The 19,884-nt window shown below is 55.2% G+C and overlaps 1 protein-coding gene across 1 annotated transcript in view; it reads left to right on the forward strand.

Annotated features, from left to right (window-relative positions):
* Nucleotides 1-17,153, forward strand: part of PAX8 (paired box 8) — a gene marked incomplete at both ends in the record, with an annotated part of 68,046 nt that extends 50,893 nt beyond the window's left edge. Inside the window, 5 exons of the mRNA XM_080711436.1 lie at nucleotides 733-853; nucleotides 1,240-1,446; nucleotides 8,547-8,648; nucleotides 15,313-15,429; nucleotides 17,077-17,153. Coding sequence (XP_080567562.1) covers nucleotides 733-853; nucleotides 1,240-1,446; nucleotides 8,547-8,648; nucleotides 15,313-15,429; nucleotides 17,077-17,153 — 624 coding nt within the window. The remainder of the gene's footprint in view (nucleotides 1-732; nucleotides 854-1,239; nucleotides 1,447-8,546; nucleotides 8,649-15,312; nucleotides 15,430-17,076) is intronic.
* Between the last annotated feature and the right edge of the window lie 2,731 nt (nucleotides 17,154-19,884).

Below are 19,884 nucleotides of genomic sequence, written 5' to 3' on the forward strand. Positions count from 1 at the left end.
CTTTGCAAGGGTAAGGGCCATCCAGTTCAGGGCAGCAGTTGAAGTCTGGACAGGGGCACAGGGGTCTGAATGCCAGTCCCACCCCTAACGGGAAGGGATGAGTTTCCTTTCGTATCTCTTATTTGTGTGTGCACATATGCGACTGGTGACTGAATCCAGGGGCATTCTACCTCTGAGCCACACCCTCGCCCTATTTTAGTATTTTGTTTTTGAAACAAGGTCTCATTAAGTTGCGGAGGGCCTCGCTAAATAGCTGAGGCTGGCTGCAAACCTGCGATCCTCCTGCCCCAGCCTCCCAAATCCTGGGATTACAGGCGAGGCAGTGAGTGTCTTAACCGGTCTATGCCTGCATTTCCCATCCAGAGAAGACATTAATAGTAGAGGGCAGGGCCCTGACCCGTCCAGCCAGTGGACCGTCCTGTGCTCCAGGCCCAAATCATGTGAACAGACAGGAGACCCACGTCTAGCCGTGCCACAGCCCAGTACCCAGTACCCAGGCTCCCGTGCCACGAGCCAACCTTGAATTCTTGGGAACGGAAGGGGAAGCCCTCAGCTGGCACTGGAAGGAGGACAACAGGGTTTTGAGTTGGAGGGTGGGAACCCGTTACCCAAACATGCTGGGTGGCACGGAGCGCGACCAGGAAGGAGAGGGATGAGGGGCGCCAAGCGCAGAGAAGGCCGACTGGCCCAGAGCCTCTCTCCTTGCCCCGCTGACTTCTCTTTGTCTCCCAGGGCCTGTACCCGCTGCCCTTGCTCAACAGCACCCTGGACGATGGGAAGGCCGGCCTGACCCCTTCCAACACGCCCCTGGGGCGCAACCTCTCCGCTCACCAGACCTACCCGGTGGTTACAGGTAGGATGCCCCAGACTCATGGGCCATCTCGCCCAGCCATGAGGGCGGCTGCGGGGCAGGGGGAGGGACAGGTGGCGGCTGCCAGGAGGAAGGTGTCTGCCCCCCACCCAGCTTCCTAGAGAGGACAGGTGGGCTGTGATGGTGGGGCCTCCAGGTGGGCCAGGGGTCGGTGCCTTCCGCCCTCCCCACTCCTGGGGCTCCGCAGGCCATGCTGCGTGGAGAGGCGCAGGTGCTCCAGGGAGGGGGCGCGGCCAGCCGGCCTCCTCCGCCCCAGCCAGGGCCCCGGGGCCCCACAGCCCGCCAGCACCCGCATCTCATCCCGGCTGTGCATGTCCCCGCCCGGCCATCTCACACCCTCTCTCTCCTTGTCTCCCTCCCTCCGGCAGATCCTCTCTCACCCTTCGCCATAAAGCAGGAAACCCCTGAGCTGCCCAGTTCTAGCTCCACCCCTTCCTCTTTATCTAGCTCCGCCTTTTTGGACCTGCAGCAAGTGGGCTCCGGGGGCCCCGCCGGCGCCTCGGTCCCGCCCTTCAATGCCTTTCCCCAGGCTGCCTCCGTGTACGGGCAGTTCGCGGGCCAGGCCCTGCTCTCAGGTACGGGGAGGTCCCGGCCCGAGGTGCGGGCGGGCGGGTGGGTCCAGCCTCCCTCGCCCCGGTGGAGGCCCCCGCCTCAGGGCCAGGTCATACTCTGAAGAGGCAGGCGATGGGGTGCCAGGAAGCCGCGTGTGTCACCCCGAGAACAACAGGGACCCTCAGGCAAGGAGCTGGAGGCTGTGCACACTGGTCTTGGCTTAAGAAGAAGCAAAGCAAATACAGAAGGCGCCGGGGCGGTGGCTTACACCTCTAACCCCAGGCTTGGGAGGCCGAGAAAGGAGGATCGCAGCTGGGAGGCCAGCCTCGGCAACTTACCAAGACTCTGGAAAGAAAGAAAAGAAAGAAAGGAAGGAAGGAGGAAGGAAGGAAGGAAGGAAGGAAGGAAGGAAGGAAGGAAGGAAGGAAAGAAAGGGCTGAGGGTGTAGCTCAGAGGTAGTGTCCCTAAATTCAATCCTAGTAAGTCCCAAATAAACAGAGAGGAATCTGGAGGAAGAAGGTCTGTAAGTCTATGTATCAAGTTTCTGAAAAGGAATGAGGACCAGTTCCATCTACACCTTTTCGGTGTAACTACATTAAAGCCCAGTTGCCAGCTTGAGCCCAGCACCGAGAAAGATACCCAAGCTTCTTTTTTTCCTTCTTTCTTTCTTTCTTTCTTTTTCTTTTCTTTCCTTTTTTTTTTTTTTTTTTTCAGTACCAGGGATAGAACCCAGGGGCATTCTACCGCCAATCTACACCTCCAGCTCTATTTTTTATTATTTGTTTTGAAACAGGGTTTCTCTGAGTTGCAGAGGGCCTCACTAAGTAGCTGAGGCTGGTCTCGAGCCGCGATCCTCCTGTCTCAGCCTCCCGAGTGCGGGGATGACCAGCGCGCCCGCCACGCTGGGCCCCAGGCATCTTTCAAAACGACAGCCCACTAGAGACTGAGCAGCTGGAGAGGTGGCCACGGGGCGGTCCTAGCAGGGACCTCCTGTGCTTCCGAACGCCTAAAGCTTGAAAGAGTTGAGGGCAAACTTCTCCTTATACGGAGGCCCGGGCCAGAGTCTCTAGGGCGCATGGAGTCCCGCACGCTAGGGCTGGGCCTGCGCCCCAAAGCCAGGCCTCAGGTACACTAGACAGAGCTGGGTCTCCCCGACAGCAGGACTCCCGGCCAGCCAGGCTCTGAGCAGTAGCTTAGGAGTCACAGACTCCTAAGAATCGTTGAGGGGCTTTCACAGAAATGAGACTATTTCAGTCGGGGGCCTGGGGGGTCCGGAGCAGGGGAAGAAGCCTTTGGGAGTCTCCTTTGTGACAGACGTACAGGCATTTTGTACCAGAGAGACTACCTCCAGCCCCTGCTTCCCAGTGAAGCTACTGCAGGGTGCTAAGAGCAGAGACCAGTGGAGCTGGGGAGGGGACCTGGGCGGGGACAGCAGTCGGGCCTCTGGCCGGTCAGTGATTTTCAAACATGTTACAAGTCACCTTGGAATCTGACCCTTTATGGAAGCCAGGTATCCCAGCAAGACTGTGCAGGGCTGCTCTGTTTGAAGTAGGGACCCTACCCCGAGAATGCCCTTGGATTGAAAACCACTTCACCAGAGGCTTGGGACCTCAGCCATCACAGAGGGACAGCGGGTCCTCCGAGTCCCGTCCACGGTGCGCTCCCAGCACCGGCTCTGCACTTTCTGTTTGTCTGGCACCTGGAAATGTCTGTCTTCCTTGTGCCTCCCCAAACCTAACGGGGGGGGGGGGGACTCTTGGTAGAGCCGGACGCCCAGCGTATGCACAGAGAGGCACTGTTTAAGGAGCTGACATGGGGGGTTGACTCGGAGTTCGAAATTTCAAGAGGATGAAGTCAGCAGAGATGGGTCATTTGTTTTGACCAAAGTGATTAAAAGAGGGGGGAAAAAAACCTTGAGCTGAGTGCGATGATGTCAGCCAGAGGAAATGGGCTGGCGGGGAGACGGGAGGGCCGGCAGGCTGGGGGCTGCTGGTGGGCTGGTCCACCGGGCAAGTGTCTCGTGGGAATGGCAGGCCAGGCCTGGGGATGGGCGCCTGGCAGGTAAGGAGCGGGGGTGTGGATGAAGCGGGTGATGCTGCTGGGGGCGTGTCAGTTGAGACCCCAGAGCCAGAGCCCTCACCTGAGGCCCCACGCTTCACCTCCCCGGCCTCCCTGTCCACCTGCCCCGGCCAGGGCTGATGCTCCCGACCTCAGCCAGCTGTCCTCTTAGGGAACATGGCCCCCTCTCCGGGGCAGCTGCAGGACTGGGAGGTGATGCAGCCCGTGGGGCAGCACAACTGGCAGCAGGCACCGGGTGGTCATCCAGGTGGCCGAATACGCAGGCTCAGATTGGAGGGACTGGGGTCCAGGCGGGGAGCCCAGAGTAGGAAGCAAGCCAGAACTGTGGCTCAGGGGACCACACGGTCCATGCTGGCCCGAGAGCCTTACACCGGGAACCTGAGGCCTCCAGTCATGATCAGACCTCAGACCGGAATACCCAGCATGTGGCCAAGCCCTGGCGGAGCAAAATTAGAAAAGAAACAATTTCAAGAGTCTGAGAGCATACCAGGAGCAGTGGTGCATGCCTGGAATCCTAGTACTTGGAAGGCTGGGACGGGAGGATCGCAGGTTCCAGGCCAGCCTCAGTAGCTTAGGGAGACCCTCCTCAACTTTAGGGAGACCTTGTTTCAAAATAAAAAACAGAGCTGGGCATGGTGGCACACCTCTGTAATCCCAGTATTTAGGAAACTGAGACCAGAGGATTGCAGGTTTGAGGCCAGCCTCAGAAACTTAGGGAGACTGTCAGCAACCTGTGGGACTCTGTTTAAAAACAAAACAAAACAAAAACATAAAGAGGTGGGTGTGTCGCCTAGAGGTAGAATGGCCCTGGGTTCAAACCCCAGCAATACAAAAAAAGAAGAGGGCAAGGCTGAGGGTAGAGATAGGAAGTAGAACACCCCTGGGTTCAATTCCCAGTGCCAAAAAAAAAAAAAAAAGCAGAAAATAAAAGAAAGCCTGCAGTTAAGGTTTATCATCAAAGAGTCCACCTCCTCCTCCATCCTTCTGTGCAAAATTATCTTCAGTCCTGCCAACGAGATGTCTGGGTTGCCATAATTCTCCCTGCTATCGGAACGAGATAAGGAGTTGAGAAGGGCTTGCGTGGAGGGCAGACATCAAAGGGGCAAAAGAAATCGCCTGCACCACCCTTTCCTATCGTTCCTCCCGCGCATGGCTCCCTGGGTCTGCTCTCTAGCACCACGTGGATATGTACCTAGAGTTCTGGGGTGCTAGAGTTTTCTTAGAGAGCCCCACTTCATAGCCACATGGACCCAGGCCTAGGTCAAGGTTTTAAATCGGGCCACTTTGGAAGTATATTTGAGGGCCAAGGAGTTGATACACAGCAAAGATAAGTTTATGATGAAGAGCCTTAAAAATGGAACAGTAGAACCAGGCGTGGTGGGCCGTGCCTGTCATCCCAGCATTCGGGAGGCTGAGACAGGAGGATCGTGGTTCGCGGACAGCCTCAGCTACTTAGTGAGGCCCTCTGCAACTCAGTGAGACCCTGTTTCAAAATAAAGAATCAAAAATAGGGCTGGGAGTGTAGCTCAGAGGTAGAATGCCCCTGGATTCCATCCTCAGTACCACCAAAAAAAAAAAAAAAAAAAAGGAACAGTAGAAAGAGGGCATGGGCACGCCGGGGCGTCTCAAACTCATGGCTTCTGTTCAGTTTCTAAGGACGAAGCCAAGTTCTTGGTTTTCTAAAAGAAAAAAAATATTTTCTTTTTCTTGGCACTGGAGATTGAACCCAGGGGCATTCTACCTCTGAGCTACACCCCCAGCCGTTTTTATTTTAAAACAGTGTCTCGCTAAGTTGCTGAGGCTGGCCTGGCACCTGGGATCCTCCTATCTCAGCCCCCCAATTACAGGTGCACCACCGCACCCAGCTAGAAATTTATTTTTATTTATGTGTGTGTGTGTGTGTGTGTGAGTGTGTGTGTGTGTGTGTGTGTGTGTGTGTGTGTGTGTGTGTTGCTGGGGTTGGATCCCAGGGCCTCACTCATGCTAGGCAAGCACTCTACCACTGAGCTGCACCGCTAGCCCAAGGCTAAAATAGTTTGAGGAACTGGAGCAGAGCCTTCTGTGGGGCAGCGAGCGCGGTCTCTTGACAGGGGAGCTCGGGCGAGGGCCATCCTGGACAAAGTTCTGCCAGTCTTTCCAGGAGGACCAGGTTCCATGGGAAAAGAACTTTTAGGGGGATCTGCCATAGTATTTAACTCCAAAATCTCTACCCCACCAGGAGCAGAGAAAAAGGGGAGGAAGAGCAGTGAATCCATCTGCAAGAGCAGGGTGTGCGCTAGGGCTCCTGGGGCGGGCTCCGGGGACACTCGTGAATTGCACTGTGGCCCTAGAGCTCGCCCGCTGAGCAGCACAGCTCAGGAGCCTGCAGGGTGAGGCCAGGAGGATGGGGAGCATGGGGCCCCGAGCTGCCAGGGCCAGCACTAGCAAACAGGTACCGAGAGCCTGAACTCACCCCGCCACTCGCCCAGTCTTGGTAGACACAAACGGGTCCTCCGGATCCTCCTTAACACGGTACACCAGGAAGCCCTGCCAGCCAATCGGGAGGCAGAGTGGACCTCCGTGACGAGCTGTCACTCAAATTAGCTCCTCGTGTGAGAGCTGAGATGAGGTTTGGAGAAATTAATTTGTCCCGTATTCATGGGCCGGCCTGAATCCGGAGTCGGTCTCTCTGTTTGTCTCTGTCTCTCTTCAAGTAGGGAAGGGGAGGAAAGGAGGTCTCAGGCAGGCCTGCGATTGACACCCCTCCATCTCTCCTACCATGCCATCCATCCGCCGTGCTCCTGCTCTCCCACACCTCCCCTCCGTCTCCCCTCTCGTGGCCAGGTAGTCTTCCTGGGCCCAGGGGCGCCCAGTGAGGTTCCGCCATATTGCAGCCTTGTTCACACGAAGCTCAGGCTTCGGTTTCTCCTTCTTCTAAGTACGACATTGCTTTTCCCTTCCCCGTGTTTCTCACCCTTCCTTTGTTCCCTGGGGGGCCCCGGGCCGATGACCAGCGCCCACCTGTAGAATCCAGCCGCGTTCACTCCGGCATCAGTCAGAGCCGGGCACTGCGACAGTTCAAAGGAATGAGAGGGTGGTGCACGGGGGTTTCGAAACCTTCACGCGGTCTCGAGTAATGAGCCCCTCTTGCTTCACGGAGGGCTTGTTCTATAGGGGTTTCTCTGACCTGGAATCATTCTAGAATGTGCTATTGCACCCGTGGGCGTGCACCTGGCTTTGAATTCTTTTGATAACCTCAGAGTGATCATAACAAGGTGTGTAAGATTAATTGTTTCCCATTTTACATGGCAAGAAACTGGCTTGGGCACACGGTTGTTCAAAGGCACACGGAAAATTAGCTGTAGAAGCAGGATGAGGACCCCCAGTCCTCTGATTCTTAGTCTCCAGGAAGAGCAGGGGCTGCCGTTCCAGGCCTCGCTCACTCATTGACACGTGGGCTCGGCTCTAATGCCCGTCCAGGCCTACACCCCGTCTTGACTTAGTGCGTGGCTTTGCTGAATTATCCTCTGGCTCGCTGCCGTACCTGTCTCCCCAGGCGCTCAGACATGGTACTTGAGCTGTAAGTATTTGTTGAATGAACCAATTGTCCTCGGGGACTCTCTGGAGTAAGGGGGAAGAGACTGTCCCGGCGGTGTTGACAGCTTGTTGGGCTTTATGGAGGTGTGTTCCCAGCCATCCTTAGTGGTGCCCTTCCAAGGGGCTGAGGTCTGAGGACCTTGGGGGAGCCGGGGGTGGGGGGAGTTGGACAAGCGGGGCCTGGTAAGTTGGTGGGCAGGAGCTCGCAGGGAGCCCGTGTGAGTCCTGGGAGAAGAAAGAGGTGGAAGGCATGGGAATCAGGTAGTCTGACACAGCGGGGCCATCAGCAGCACTGCCCCCCTCGCCGGTGGGGACATACAGCAATGTCAGGGGTATTTCGGGGTCGTCACATGGGGTAGGTAGGACTCACAGGGCCGGGGATGCAACTAGGCTTCCTACCGTGCCAGGCAGCCCCACCGCAATGTCAGGACGGCTGACTGAGAAACCGTCAACGTCACCAAGAGTCTGGGTGACCAGTGATGTGTCACTCAGCCAGAACATCTTGAGGGCGACATGGCATTATTAATCCCTACACCTGGGCGCGTCTCGGCAAGAACCTTGCAGGGAGGCGATCCCGGCCTTGACCCACAGAACGTAGGGGTGAGGGGAGAGGAGGCCAGACGAGGGATCCCAGGGGTCCCAGGTCAGGTGCAGTCTCCTGTGTGGGGAGGAAGCTTTGACTTCCTGATAGACGAGAGACAGAGCCGACTTAGCAAGACCCTGTTTCAAAATCAAAACTGAAATAGAGCTGAGGGTATAACTCAGAGGTAGAATGCCCCTTAATACAAAAAGGGAAAAAAGGAGAAGAAGAAAAACAAACAAACAAACAAACAAACGCAGCTAAGAGATGTGCAGTTTGCCGTCGCGTGCAAAAGCTAAATATCTTTCAGCCACATCTTCTTTTAGGTCAGGGATACCCAATAGGTTCTATAGCCCTTGCAACTCTGATTGATAGATTATGTCCAGCTGGAAGGCCAGGATGAAGAGTCAGAGCTCCCTGTCTGGCTCAGGGAAAGGGAATAGCAGTTGATTAGTAATGTCTGCCCCAGACCTAAACGGACAGTGGCGGACCAGAGGGCCATACCTCGGCCATTCCAGCACAGAGCCCTCTTCTTGGCTGCTCAGAGCCAGAGCAGAAAGGAATACTCCACGCCACGTGGCCTCTGATAACTTTATTTAGACCGCTGCTATGTTGGGGTGTGTGTGGCGGGGTTGGTGGAGACTCAGAGACAGATAACATAGCCTTCACTCAGAGGAAACGACTGGAGAATCGGGGGCAAATGGGAGCGTAAAACGAGTGTTCTTGGCTTGGGAGCCCCGGTCCCCAGAGGAGACGGGAACGTGGGCTCCGAGGAGGGGGTGGAGGGCGCTGGAGGAAGGCTCTGGGCAGAGAGGATGGCAGGAAGGAAGACTTGCTGAGCACAGGGGCCTCTGTGGAGCAACTCGTGACTGCCCCCTGTCTTTCCAGGGCGAGAGATGGTGGGGCCCACGCTGCCCGGATACCCGCCCCACATCCCCACCAGCGGGCAGGGCAACTACGCCTCTTCTGCCATCGCAGGCATGGTGGCAGGTAAGGAGGCAGCCTGGGGGGCACCGCAAAGAGGGAGGCGGGGCAGAGACAGGCCAGGCCCATCTCTAGGGACCCTGGAGGATGGCGCGCAGGGGCACCTTCTAGACACCTAGAGAAAATGCCCCAGGCCCAACTTCCTCCTTACCCTGCCCAGCTCAGCCTCCTTCTTCCCCCGACCTCCCACATTTCCCACCATGAGAAGGGAGGAGCTGACAGACCTGGGTTCGAATCCCAGCTCCCGCTGTCTTCCACTGATCCAGTGGGTACTAGGAATGGAACTTGACCAAGGGACCAGTCCCACACCTGGGCCCCAAACTAAGCCTGGCCCTCCAGCATTCAGAGGCCGCCCCGTGACTTAAATCTGAGGAATCTCCATTTTTTTTCTCTTTCTGGAGGTGCTACTGGTGTGCCAGTAGGATGGATGGCACACAACTGTAATCATAGTGCTTGACCACTGTGATGATCATAGTACTTGGGAGGCAGAGGCAGGGAGGAACGCAGGTTGGAGGCCAGCCTTGGCAACTTAGCAAGACCTCGTTTCCAATGTTTTAAATTCCAATGATAATTTTAAAAAGTAGGTGTAGCCGGGCGCGGTGGCGCACGCTTGTAATCCCTGCGCTTGGGAGGCTGAGACAGGAGAATTGTGCAGGTTCGAAGCCAGCCTCAGCTACTTAGTGAGGCTCTCAGCAACTTAGTGAGACCCTGTTTTCAAATAAAATATAAAATAGTTCTGGCACTGTAGCCCAGAGGTGGAAAAACCCTGGGTTCCATCCCCAGCCCCACAAAATAAATAAATAAATAAATAAATAAATAAATAAATAAATAAAATAGGTCTAGGAAGTTGGGCGTGGTGGCGCACGCTTGTAATCCCAGCATTTGGGAGGCTGAGACAGGAGAATCGTGGTTCATAGACAGCCTCAGCTACTTAGTGAGGCCCTTTGCAACTCAGTGAGACCCTGTTTCAAAATAAAGAATAAAAAGTGAGGCTGAGGGTGGAGCTCAGAGGTAGAATGCCCCTGGGTTCCATCTCCAGTAACACACACACACACACACACACACACAAGAAAAAAATAGGTCTATGAGTATAGCTCAGAGGTGAAACACCCCTGGGTTCAGCCCCTAGTCTCACAAAGAGAGACAGATGACAGACAGGCAGACAGACAGACCTACACGTGTACAGGGCTGAGCTGATGGCCACGATGACAGCGGATGGAGCTGGTGATGAGGAGGCGGTTGCTAGGTCCCATGGTCATCTGGACTGTCTGGAATCCTGGTCGCCTGGCACCTCCCATCCCACGGCGACCCAGAATGTCAGGGTCTGGACAAGTGAGAACAATGGGAAGAGAGAAAGTCTCCCTTGGAACGTCCGGAGCCCTGTGGCAAAGACCCTGGGGCGGACGGGGTAGAGCTGGCCCAGTCCCAGTGCCACGGTGGTCCCGGTGGCTTCAGGTTTGGGGAGGGCTCTGAACTCTGGGCCTGCACAAATCCCCTGCCACCCCGGGCCCACTTCCCTGGCCCTGACCCCAGAGGCTTGGCACATCCTGCTTCCTGCAGCAGGAGTCCACCCCTGCCAGCCCGCGGGGGCGCCGGTGCAGAGGCGGTGGGCCCGGCTCTCCTGGGCAGCGGAGAGGAGGAGGCTGGCGCTCCTGAGAACCTGCTGAGCTGGCACTTGTTGCCGCCCCGGTTACCGTGGCGATGTGCTTAATGCAGCGTTAAAAATACAGACTACTGACTCCTCTCTCCCTCCTGGCCCCGGCCTCCCTCCCTCCCTCCTCCCCTCCCTCCCTTCTTTCCTCTTCTGGAGCGTGAAATGAGATTGGTCAAGATAAAAAAGGAAAAGATTCGGTTATTTTTTTAAGAGTGTGGATAATGGGGTCTCTCAATCAAAATCCCAGACTCCAGTCTGCTCCCCCATCCCTCCCAGCCTTTCCACCTTCCCGGCCGCCGGCTCAGGCCTAGCAGAGACGGAGAGAAGGCAAGCATAAGGGTTTTCTCTTAATTACGAATCGCTCCCTGAGGGCCACAACTGGGCAAGGGGTTCCTGGGGCCAGAGTCTGGCTGTGAGGTAGCTGGAGGGCTCGGGCCCCTATGGAAGGCCCCCTCACTGATTCCAGAAGGTTTGGGTGTGGTAGAGAAACACACACACACACACACACACACACACACACACACACACACACACTGACTACAGGTGAATTGGGGAAAGGAAGGGCCTGGCCTTAGCCAGTGGCAAGATGTTACCTGCAAATCAGTTTTCAGAAAATGGAATCGTTTTTAAGTGAATCACCTAAATCCTAGAAATACCCATGGGCAAATGATGTGTGTGTGTGTGTGTGTGTGTGTGTGTGTGTTGGGAAGAGCACTGGGAACTGAGCCCAAGGACTTTCTACCTTCAGGTTATACCCCCAGCTCTATTTTATTTTATTTTATTTTATTTTATTTTATTTTATTTTATTTTAAAGCAGGGTCTCATTATGTTGCTGAGGATGTCACTAAATTCCTCAGGCTGGCCTTGAACCTGTGATCCTCCTGTCTCAGTCTCCCAAGTACTAATTATTCTTAAATAATTCTTTTTGACCAAGCATGGAGGTTTACACCTGTAATCCCAGCAAAGGTGTGTTCAGGGTCAAACAATCCCGAGTGCCTGAGTTGTTGAGACAGATCTGATTTCAAATCCAGGGCGCTTAGCACTTTACCACACTGCCTCCAACCACACCGGAAATAAACACACGGCCTAGAAAATCGGCACTGATTCCCTGCTCTTGTTTCAGTCTTGCCAACGCAGTGACCCTCGTATCAGTATCAGAGCAGAAACAACAGCTTCAGATATGTGCATGCACCCACCCACCCGCCCATCCATCCCTCCCTCCGTCCCTCCGTCCATCCGTCCGTCCACTCATTACCTCTCTGCCCATCTTTTCATATGACCATCCCTTCATCCCTTCATTCATCCATCTTTCCATCCGTATTCGTCATCCATCCCTCTCACTATCCCTCCAATCCATCCATCTACCCACCCGTCCATCCTTCTTGTTTTTATCCATCTTTCCATTCGTGTATCTTTTCAACCATCCACCTGTCCATTTTTCAGTGTATCTCTCCTTTCATCTCCGCATCTTTCCATCCACCCTTCCACCATCTGTCCTTCCGTCCACCCATCTCTCCCATCTTCCATCCATACTCCTATTTTTATCCATCTTTCCATTCACACATCTTTCTATTCGTCCGTCTGTCCATCTCTTCATCTCTGCATCCTTCTTTTGCCGTGCGTCTGCGTGTATGCTACTGGAGTTTGAGCCCAAGGTCAATTTATCCCTGAGCCGTGCCCCAGCTTGACTTAGTTTTTTTTAATTTTTATTATGAAATAGGGTCTCACTAAATTGCCAAGGCTGGCCTCCAACCTGTGACCCTCCTGTCTTAGCCTCCCAAGTACTGGGATTACAGGCGTGCACATCATACCTGGTGTCATCTATCCATCTTTCTATTCATCTGTTCATCTCCCATCCCTACATCCATCTACCTGCCATGTCATCAGTTCATCCGTCCATCCATCTGTCCACCATCCGTCCACCCACCCATCCATCTGTCCACCCAACTGCCCCTTCTTCCATCCACTCTCCTATCCATCTATCTGTCCATCTTTCCTTGTGTCTGTCTTTGTACCTATCCATCATCGTCAACACTCCTATCATCCACATCCGTCCGTACTTCGCCTTTCCATCCATTCGCCATTCTTTGACTTCACGGATACCAGAGAGGGTCTATCGTACGGGACACTATGGGAACAGGAGTTCTCTGGTCATAGAGCTTGCAGCCCAGCAGTGGAGGGGACGGACAGTGAGCGAGTCTATGGATGAAGGGGCATCATTTCAGATGGTGATCGGGGCATGAAGACAATAAAACGCGATGGTCGCAAAGGGCCCCAGGGAGAGGCGATAACTACTTTAGATTGGGTGACCAAGAGAGACCTCTCTGAGAAGATGTTCAAAGTGGTCAGCCAAGTGACACACCAGGGCTGGCCATCCCTGGCCCCAAAGAACAGCAAGTGCCAAAGCCCTGGGGCAGGAGGAAGACAGCTTAGCATGGTAGCACACAGAAAGGAGGAGACTGCGTCACAGAGCAGCAAGCTCTCTGAGACGAGGAGATGATGGTAGTGGCCAGGTCGAGTTTTCAAAGATGACTCGGGTCAGGCGCGATGGCGCATGCCTGTAGTCCCAGAAACGTGAGAGGCTGAGGCAGGAGGATAATGGGTTCGAGGGGCAATATGGCGAGGCCCTGGTGATGGTGGTGGCAAGAATATATGAGGGAGATGAGGGCTGGAAGAGACGTCACGTGTGGTGGGTGGGAATTGAGAGTTCTGAAATGGCCACTAGACACCACTGAATATGTTGTGGGCACATGGCAGATGTCTAAAGCCAGAAAAGAATCCTGCGTAGACGTTTCAGCCATCGCACACAGCTGTTATTTGATGCTTAGGGGTTAGACGATTTACCTGGAGGGTTATGAGTGCAAATTCCCAGAAGGCTCTCAAACCAAGTTGGGGTGTTTCATCGTGATGCAGAGTCCAGCAGAGAGGGAGCCGGCAGATAGACTGAGCGGAAAAGGCAGGGAAGGCCAGAAGCATACCAGGAGTTTGGGCGTCCTGGAACCCCATGGCGCAGGGAGAGGAGCGAGCTAAGAGGTCAGGACTTGTGGACACGGAGCTGACCGCTGGGATGCCCGTTAGAAACTGGGGAGATTTGTACGGACCGGCACTGGCCTGATTTAAAGGGGGTACGAGGGTGAAGGCAGGCCGTAGGTGCCAGTGGTCCCAGCCACTCAGGAGGCTGAGGCAGGAGGATCGAAAGTCTGAGGCCAGCCCAGGCTACTTAGTGAAATCATATCTCAAAATTAATAATAATAATAATAATAATAATGATGATGATGATGGCTGGGTGTAACTCTGTTGTAAACCCCCCGGGGACTATTCCCAGGATGTCGTGGTGGTGAAGGCAGAGATCTTGGGGCAAAGAAAGGGGGTGGTCGCTAAGGAGGGCTGTGGGGTAGGAAGGTTTTTCTAAAGATAGAAAATATGTCACGCGTGGTGGCACATGCCTGTAATCCCAGCACTTGGGAGACTGAGACAGGAGGATCTCAGCGTGGAGGTCAGCTTCAGCAATTAGACTCTGTTTAAATAAAGGATACATCGATGATAGATAATAGAAAAAGAAAGAAGGAAAGAAGGAAGGGAGGGAGGGAGGGAGGGAAGGAAGGAGGAAGAGAGGTCTGTTCAGAGGTAGAATGTCCTGGGTCTAATCCTCAGTACCAAAACAAACACACACACAAGAGTGTTTTAAGGGCGGGTGTTCACTGAGTGGGCAGCCGCGGAGGGAAGGCAAGCACAGCGGCTCTCCGTGCGGCCCTCGTCCTTCGGGGCTGCAGCGCCCACCGTGGGTAGGGCGAGGCCAAGACACGAGGCGGGCCCTCGCTGTGCAGCCAGTGTGGAATCAGCCTCCTCCCAGGGAACACTAAAACTGTATCTGGCATAGCCTCAGCAACTTAGCAAGACCCTCGCAACGTATCGAGACCCTGTTTCAAAATAAAAAGAGGCGGGGGCATAGCTCAGGGGTAGAAAGCCCTGGTTTCCATCCCCAGTACTACTACTATTGCTGCTGCTGCTGCTGCTGCTACTGCTGCTGCTGCTGATAATAATAATAATAATAATAATAATAATAATAATAACAACAACAACAACAACAACAACTCCTTAGACAGGGAGAGGATCCCACCTCCTTCCCCTGCCCCAGGAACATGTTCTCTGCTCTGCACAGAAGGAGCAGCCCCCCCTGACACCGCCCACTGACCTCAGTCCCAGCTGTAAGACTGATTCCATGACCTAATGGAGCCTTCACCCAACCTTAACACCTGTCTCACAGGAAAATAATAACAAGCTAATGTTTACTGAGTGCTTCTTCTAGTCCACGCGGGGTGCTGAGCATTTAATTTGTGGTGTCTCATTTAATCCTCATGAAGCCTCACAGGTAGGGACTATAAGACCCAGTTTCAAACATAAAAAGGAAGCCGGGCGTGGGGCGCAGCTTGTCATCCCAGCAGTTGAGAGGCTGAGACCGGAGGATCGCGGTTCGCGGTCAGCCTCAGCTACTTAGTGAGGCCCTCTGCAACTCAGTGAGACCCGGTTTCAAAATAAAGAATAAAAAATGAGGCTGGGAGTGTAGCTCAGAGGTATATACCCCTGGGCTTCATCCCCACCACCACAAAAATTTTTAAAAATAAAAGAAAAATAGAAAGGACTAGAGGTATATCTTGGAGGTAGTACATTCCGGGGTTCACCCCCACCACCAAAAAAAAAAAAAACCCAACAACTAAAAATTAAGTATTAAAAGTCCTCATACTACAACCCTTGCCCCCGCCCCGGGCTCCTCTGGGGTCCAAGAAGGTTCAAGGGTCAGAGACAGCAGGGCTAGCAGGTGGCCCTGGGCACGTGTTCGAGCTTCTGGGGGAAAGGTAACATCTTCCAGGGCTCCCTGGGGTGCCTGCAAGCCCTCCGGAGAGAACATTTCCCCCAAAGACCCACACGGTGGCATTCCCAAAGGAAGATGGAGGGCCCCCAACCCTGCCCCCTGCTTCCCAGCACCCCCAGGGGCACCACCTGGTGCTCCCCCAGGTCTCAGCCTCTCACCTCTGCCTCCAACAGGAAGCGAATATTCTGGCAACAGCTACGGCCACGCCCCCTACTCCTCCTACAGCGAGGCCTGGCGGTTCCCCAACTCCAGCCTGCTGAGTAAGTCCGGGGAGCCCCACAGCCCCCGTGCTGGGAGGGAAGGGCAGGGGTGTGGGGCGGGAGCACCCGACTGTCCCGTGGGAAGCCCAGGCTGAGGCCCGAGAGGCCAGAGCACTTTTAGCAGAAGAGAAAGTTGCAAAGTGCTTGGCAATTTGGGGGATGAGGCAGAAACCCTGGCACCTTCCTGGCTTTGGTCTTCCTCCTGCTCCCCAAGGCCCAGTCTGTTAAATCTTTGTTTTGCATGACATTCAGGACCCCAGTTTTGAGAAAGCTAGGGTGGGCACCAGGATAGTCTCGGAGAGGCCTCCTGTCTGAAGGGCACACAGAGCTCTTCCTGCAAGAGGCGGCCCTCCCTCCTGGAGCCTGGGCTAGTGGTGCACCGCTGTAATCTCAGCGCTTGGGACGCTGAGACCGGAGGCTTGCAGGTTCCAGGCCAGCCTCAGCCACTTAGCAATGGATGCCCCTGGGTTTCAATCCCTAGTGCCGCCACCACCACCAACAAAAAGACGTCATCCTAGTGCCCCATACCTATCTAGGTGGGTCACAAATAATCATGGCTGCACTGTGCCCCGACAAAGAAACCCTGTTCCTCTAAGTTCCCTATATTTGGCTTGAGAATTGAACAGCCTTCAGGGTGGAGGTCCAGAGAGTGAGTGAGCGAGTTCCCTGAGCGGCCGGGCCACTTGCCACCCCCTCTTGCCCTGGGCCCCTGGGCTGCACAGAGGTTTTCAGGAAAGTGTATTCTCAAATGGAGACTGCCAGGGATCCCGCTGGAGCCCCCCGTGTGGTGGCCTTGAGCCAGACACAAGCAGTGGTCCAGGCAGGGCGGCCAGCCGAAGACCATCCTTTCCCCTCGACCTCTTCTCCAGCATCACAGAAATGACTGGAAGGACCCAGGCATGCTGTAATCCCAGGGCTTGGGAGGTTGCCAGGAGGGTCACAGGTTTGAGGCCAGCCTTGGCAACTTAGTGAGCCCTTCAGCAACTTAGCAAGACTCTGTTTCAGAATTTAAAAAATTAAAAATGGCTGGGAGTATAGCTCAGAGGTAGACTGTCCCTGAATTCAATCCAAAGTAGGAAAGAAGAAATGAAAAGAAGAAGGGAGGGAGGGAGGGAGGGGAGGAGGGAAAGAGGGAAGGAACTGACCAAAAAGGTATTTGCCAGATGTGCACAAAGTCCAGCCACCTCTGGGTTCAGGTTAGCCAGAAAGGGTGAATGAGAGCCGCCAGAGGTGCCCAAGGACACCTTCCTCCGGAGCCTCCCAAGCTGCCCACCCTGCAGGGGTTCACAGCCTGCTAAGGGTCTTAAGGCCAGACCCTCTGTGACGAGGTGAGCGGTCTAATCTTTCTGGAAGAGGAAGATTCTCGGCCCTGCCACTGTGCGGGCAAGCTAGGGACCACCCAGGCGGCCCCCTGCACCCCCAGCCAGGGCGGGAAGGGGCCCCGAAGCCAGCTTTCTTATTCTGGCCAGAAGCTCAAAAGTAAAGGAGGAAACCGCTGGGAGAGGAGTTAATCTTTGATGATCAGATAGGCCAGGGGAAGCAATGATTAACTCGAGCTGTCTTAAAGTTCAGCAGACGCAGGGAACCCGCGGAGCGGTTTCCCCTCTGACCACCGCTGTTGTTATTTTGTTCTTTTAACGCGCACAGGTTCCTCATATTATTACAGTTCCACCGCGAGGCCCAGCGCGCCCCCCACCACCGCCACGGCCTTTGACCACCTGTAACTGCTCTCGGGGGACGGTGGGAGCCACCAGGCAACAGAGGAGCCGGCCTGGGACGGGCAGAGAGTCCTGCAAAGGAATCTTTATTTATTACGTGAAAAAAATAAGCACGAGTCCGACGCTGCAGCTCACCCCTGGGCGGCTGATTTGGGATCCTTGGAAGTCAGGATGACCTTGGGGAAGGACAAAGACCTTGTGATGAGGACTGATGTCCCAGGGAAAGAGAACCAGCCCATCCCCGAAATAAGACAGCACCGCAGAAGAAATGTGCCCTGGGTTGGCACCGACCAAAGGAGAGAAGAGGAAGCTTTGGAGGCCCCGCCCGGGCCCCCGGGGCGCACGAGGCTGCTTCCCTGGCTTCTGTCACCCACGCAGCTGCAGCCATGGCGGACTGTAAACAAGTGCTTCCGGCCAGCGCTGTCCGTGCCGGGCTCCCTGAGAGTCACCTTCTTCGGCCTGCGCCCCTTCCGCTCAGCCTGCTGGGCTAGTCTCGCTGTGGCTGAGCCCTCCCCCTACCTGCTGCCCGCCCCGTGATCACCCCCGTGATCGATTATCCAGGGGCCCTTGGCCAGACCAGCCACGGGCATCTGGGGAGAGACATTCTAGAAGGCTCTGCCCGGGCCAGAGCGAGGTGGAATGGCGGGCGCATCTCCTTACAGAGGTCCAGCCAAGTCTCAGGTGCTTGCTGCTGCAACCGCCGAGGAGACCCCGAGGTCGGCCCCAAGGCTTGCCTGTACATACTGTAATGGGGCTCTGCTGGAGCCCAGCTCCCCTCTCCGCCCCCAGCCTGTGTCTCCTGAGCAGATTGTCTCCCGCCACCTTGGGCTTCACTCTGTCCTGCTTCTTTCTTTTTTAAAGACAACCCGCCATTGCCACATGACTCAATAAACCATTGCTTTTGGTCTCCGGCTTGGGTTTGCCTGGGGACTGAGGCTGGAGTCCCCTAGAGAAGGGCAGGGCTGAGCAGCCAGCCTCTTGGGGCCAGGGGTGCGGTGGCGCCCGCCTGTCGCCCCAGTATTTAGGAGGCTGAGACAGGAAGATCACAGGTTCCGGGTCAGCCTCAGCAACTTAGGGAGACCCTGTTTCCAAATAAAAAATAAAGAGGGCTGGAGGTGTAGCTCTACTCCTGGGTTCAACCCCCAGTACCACGAAAAAAATAAATAAGTTAAAAAAAAACATAGAAAGGACTAGGGGCATATCTTGGAGTCTTGGGAGTAGAATGCCCCCAAGTTCCATCCCCAATACCCAAACAAAAACAAAACAAACAGAACAAGCTCAAGGTGCAGCGCGGGCCAATCACGAGCTTCCCAGAACCTGTTGGGGAGGTGATCCGGTGGTTGGCACTTCCGGTATTAACAGGAAGCCACAGGATGGGAGGTGCCACGATCGAGGCCCAGGGAATCGGTTCATGTGTGCCCTGTTGGTGCCAGGAGAAGGAAGGGGATACTAGGCTCTCTTGTGTGCCGGACACAGTACAGAGGGTGTCCTATAAACTCAGCTGGGACAAGCCCCACCTTACACAGGAGGAAACACAGGGGGAAATGACATAATGAGCCCAAGAGGGTAAATTAAGTCTCTGACCTTAACTCCAGCACCGTCACCCAACACCCCCAGGGTGGGGCCCACCGCGCCCAGGATGCTCCAGACCCAGGGGCGGTTGTCAGCTGCTGTTCCGGGTCTCGTTTTCTTGGTTTGATTCTGAAGACTTGACAGCGGAGAGGTACAAGGTTAGCGGGGTCAGGAAGGGGTGATGGAGGATGCGGGGACTTTGGACAATCCAGGAAATTTGGGAGACAAGGAGGAAGATACAGGCGATGCAGGTGATACCAGGGCCCCAGCCTTATTTAGCAGGGCATCTGGCCCACCATGGGGTATCTGGGATCTGTCTCTGCGTGGCCCCTCTTTTCCGCATGGGAGCCAGCCGGAACGAGGGGCAGGGGCCTGCAGCCAGGGTGCCCAAGGTCATGTGGATGCTGGGCAGGGGACAGCTGGGGTGGAGCCAGAGGGAAAGTGGGGTTCCCCACCCCATGTCCTGTGCATAGAGCCAGGCAGGGGACAGAGGCAGAGAGACAGAGCCCAACTCCTTAGGCCCCAAAGGAGATCCTCGAGGACTGCCCATGGAGAAAACCGTCTCTGTCTCTTCAGAGGAATCTGAAACAAGCTGGCTTCCCAGTAGCCGGCTTCGCTCCAGCTATGGGCGTGGCGGCAGGGCTCTGAAGCTCCCCTGCCCCAGGCCCCTCATAGAAGACTCATTCTGAGCTGCTCCGGGTCCCCAGGAGGCTGCATCATTGCGTTTGCAGGCAGAACCCGCTGGAGACACTGTGCGGTCCTCTCCAAATCCCCGGTGACTAAAGGGCTGTGGATTTTTGTTGTTTTTTGTCTTTGTTTTTGTTTGCTGTGGGGACTTGGAGCAGAACTTACCTTCCTCCCTCTGCACTGAGCCGGTTGCCCCAGGATGCCTGGCTCGGTGTGGGTTTCCAGAAGGTCCAACGTGACCCAAGACTGGCAGGTTCCGGCCAGATACTCCACCCAGGGTCAAACCATTAGTCCCCTTTGAGGTCCTGGAAAAGAGTTATTGATGTGTCTTTGTGGGGTGAGAGAGACAAAGTGAGGGTCCTCAGCACCAGGGCAGGGCCAGGAAAAGTCAGGAGGCCCTGAGACAGGCTCTCAGGACGAGGAGAACAGGGACAGGGAGGAGGACTCAGAGGCGGCTGTGGGGCGGAGCCAGTGGCCA

This window comes from Muscardinus avellanarius (assembly GCF_963383645.1).
Source record: "Muscardinus avellanarius genome assembly, chromosome: 15".
Classification (NCBI taxonomy): Eukaryota; Metazoa; Chordata; class Mammalia; order Rodentia; family Gliridae; genus Muscardinus; species Muscardinus avellanarius.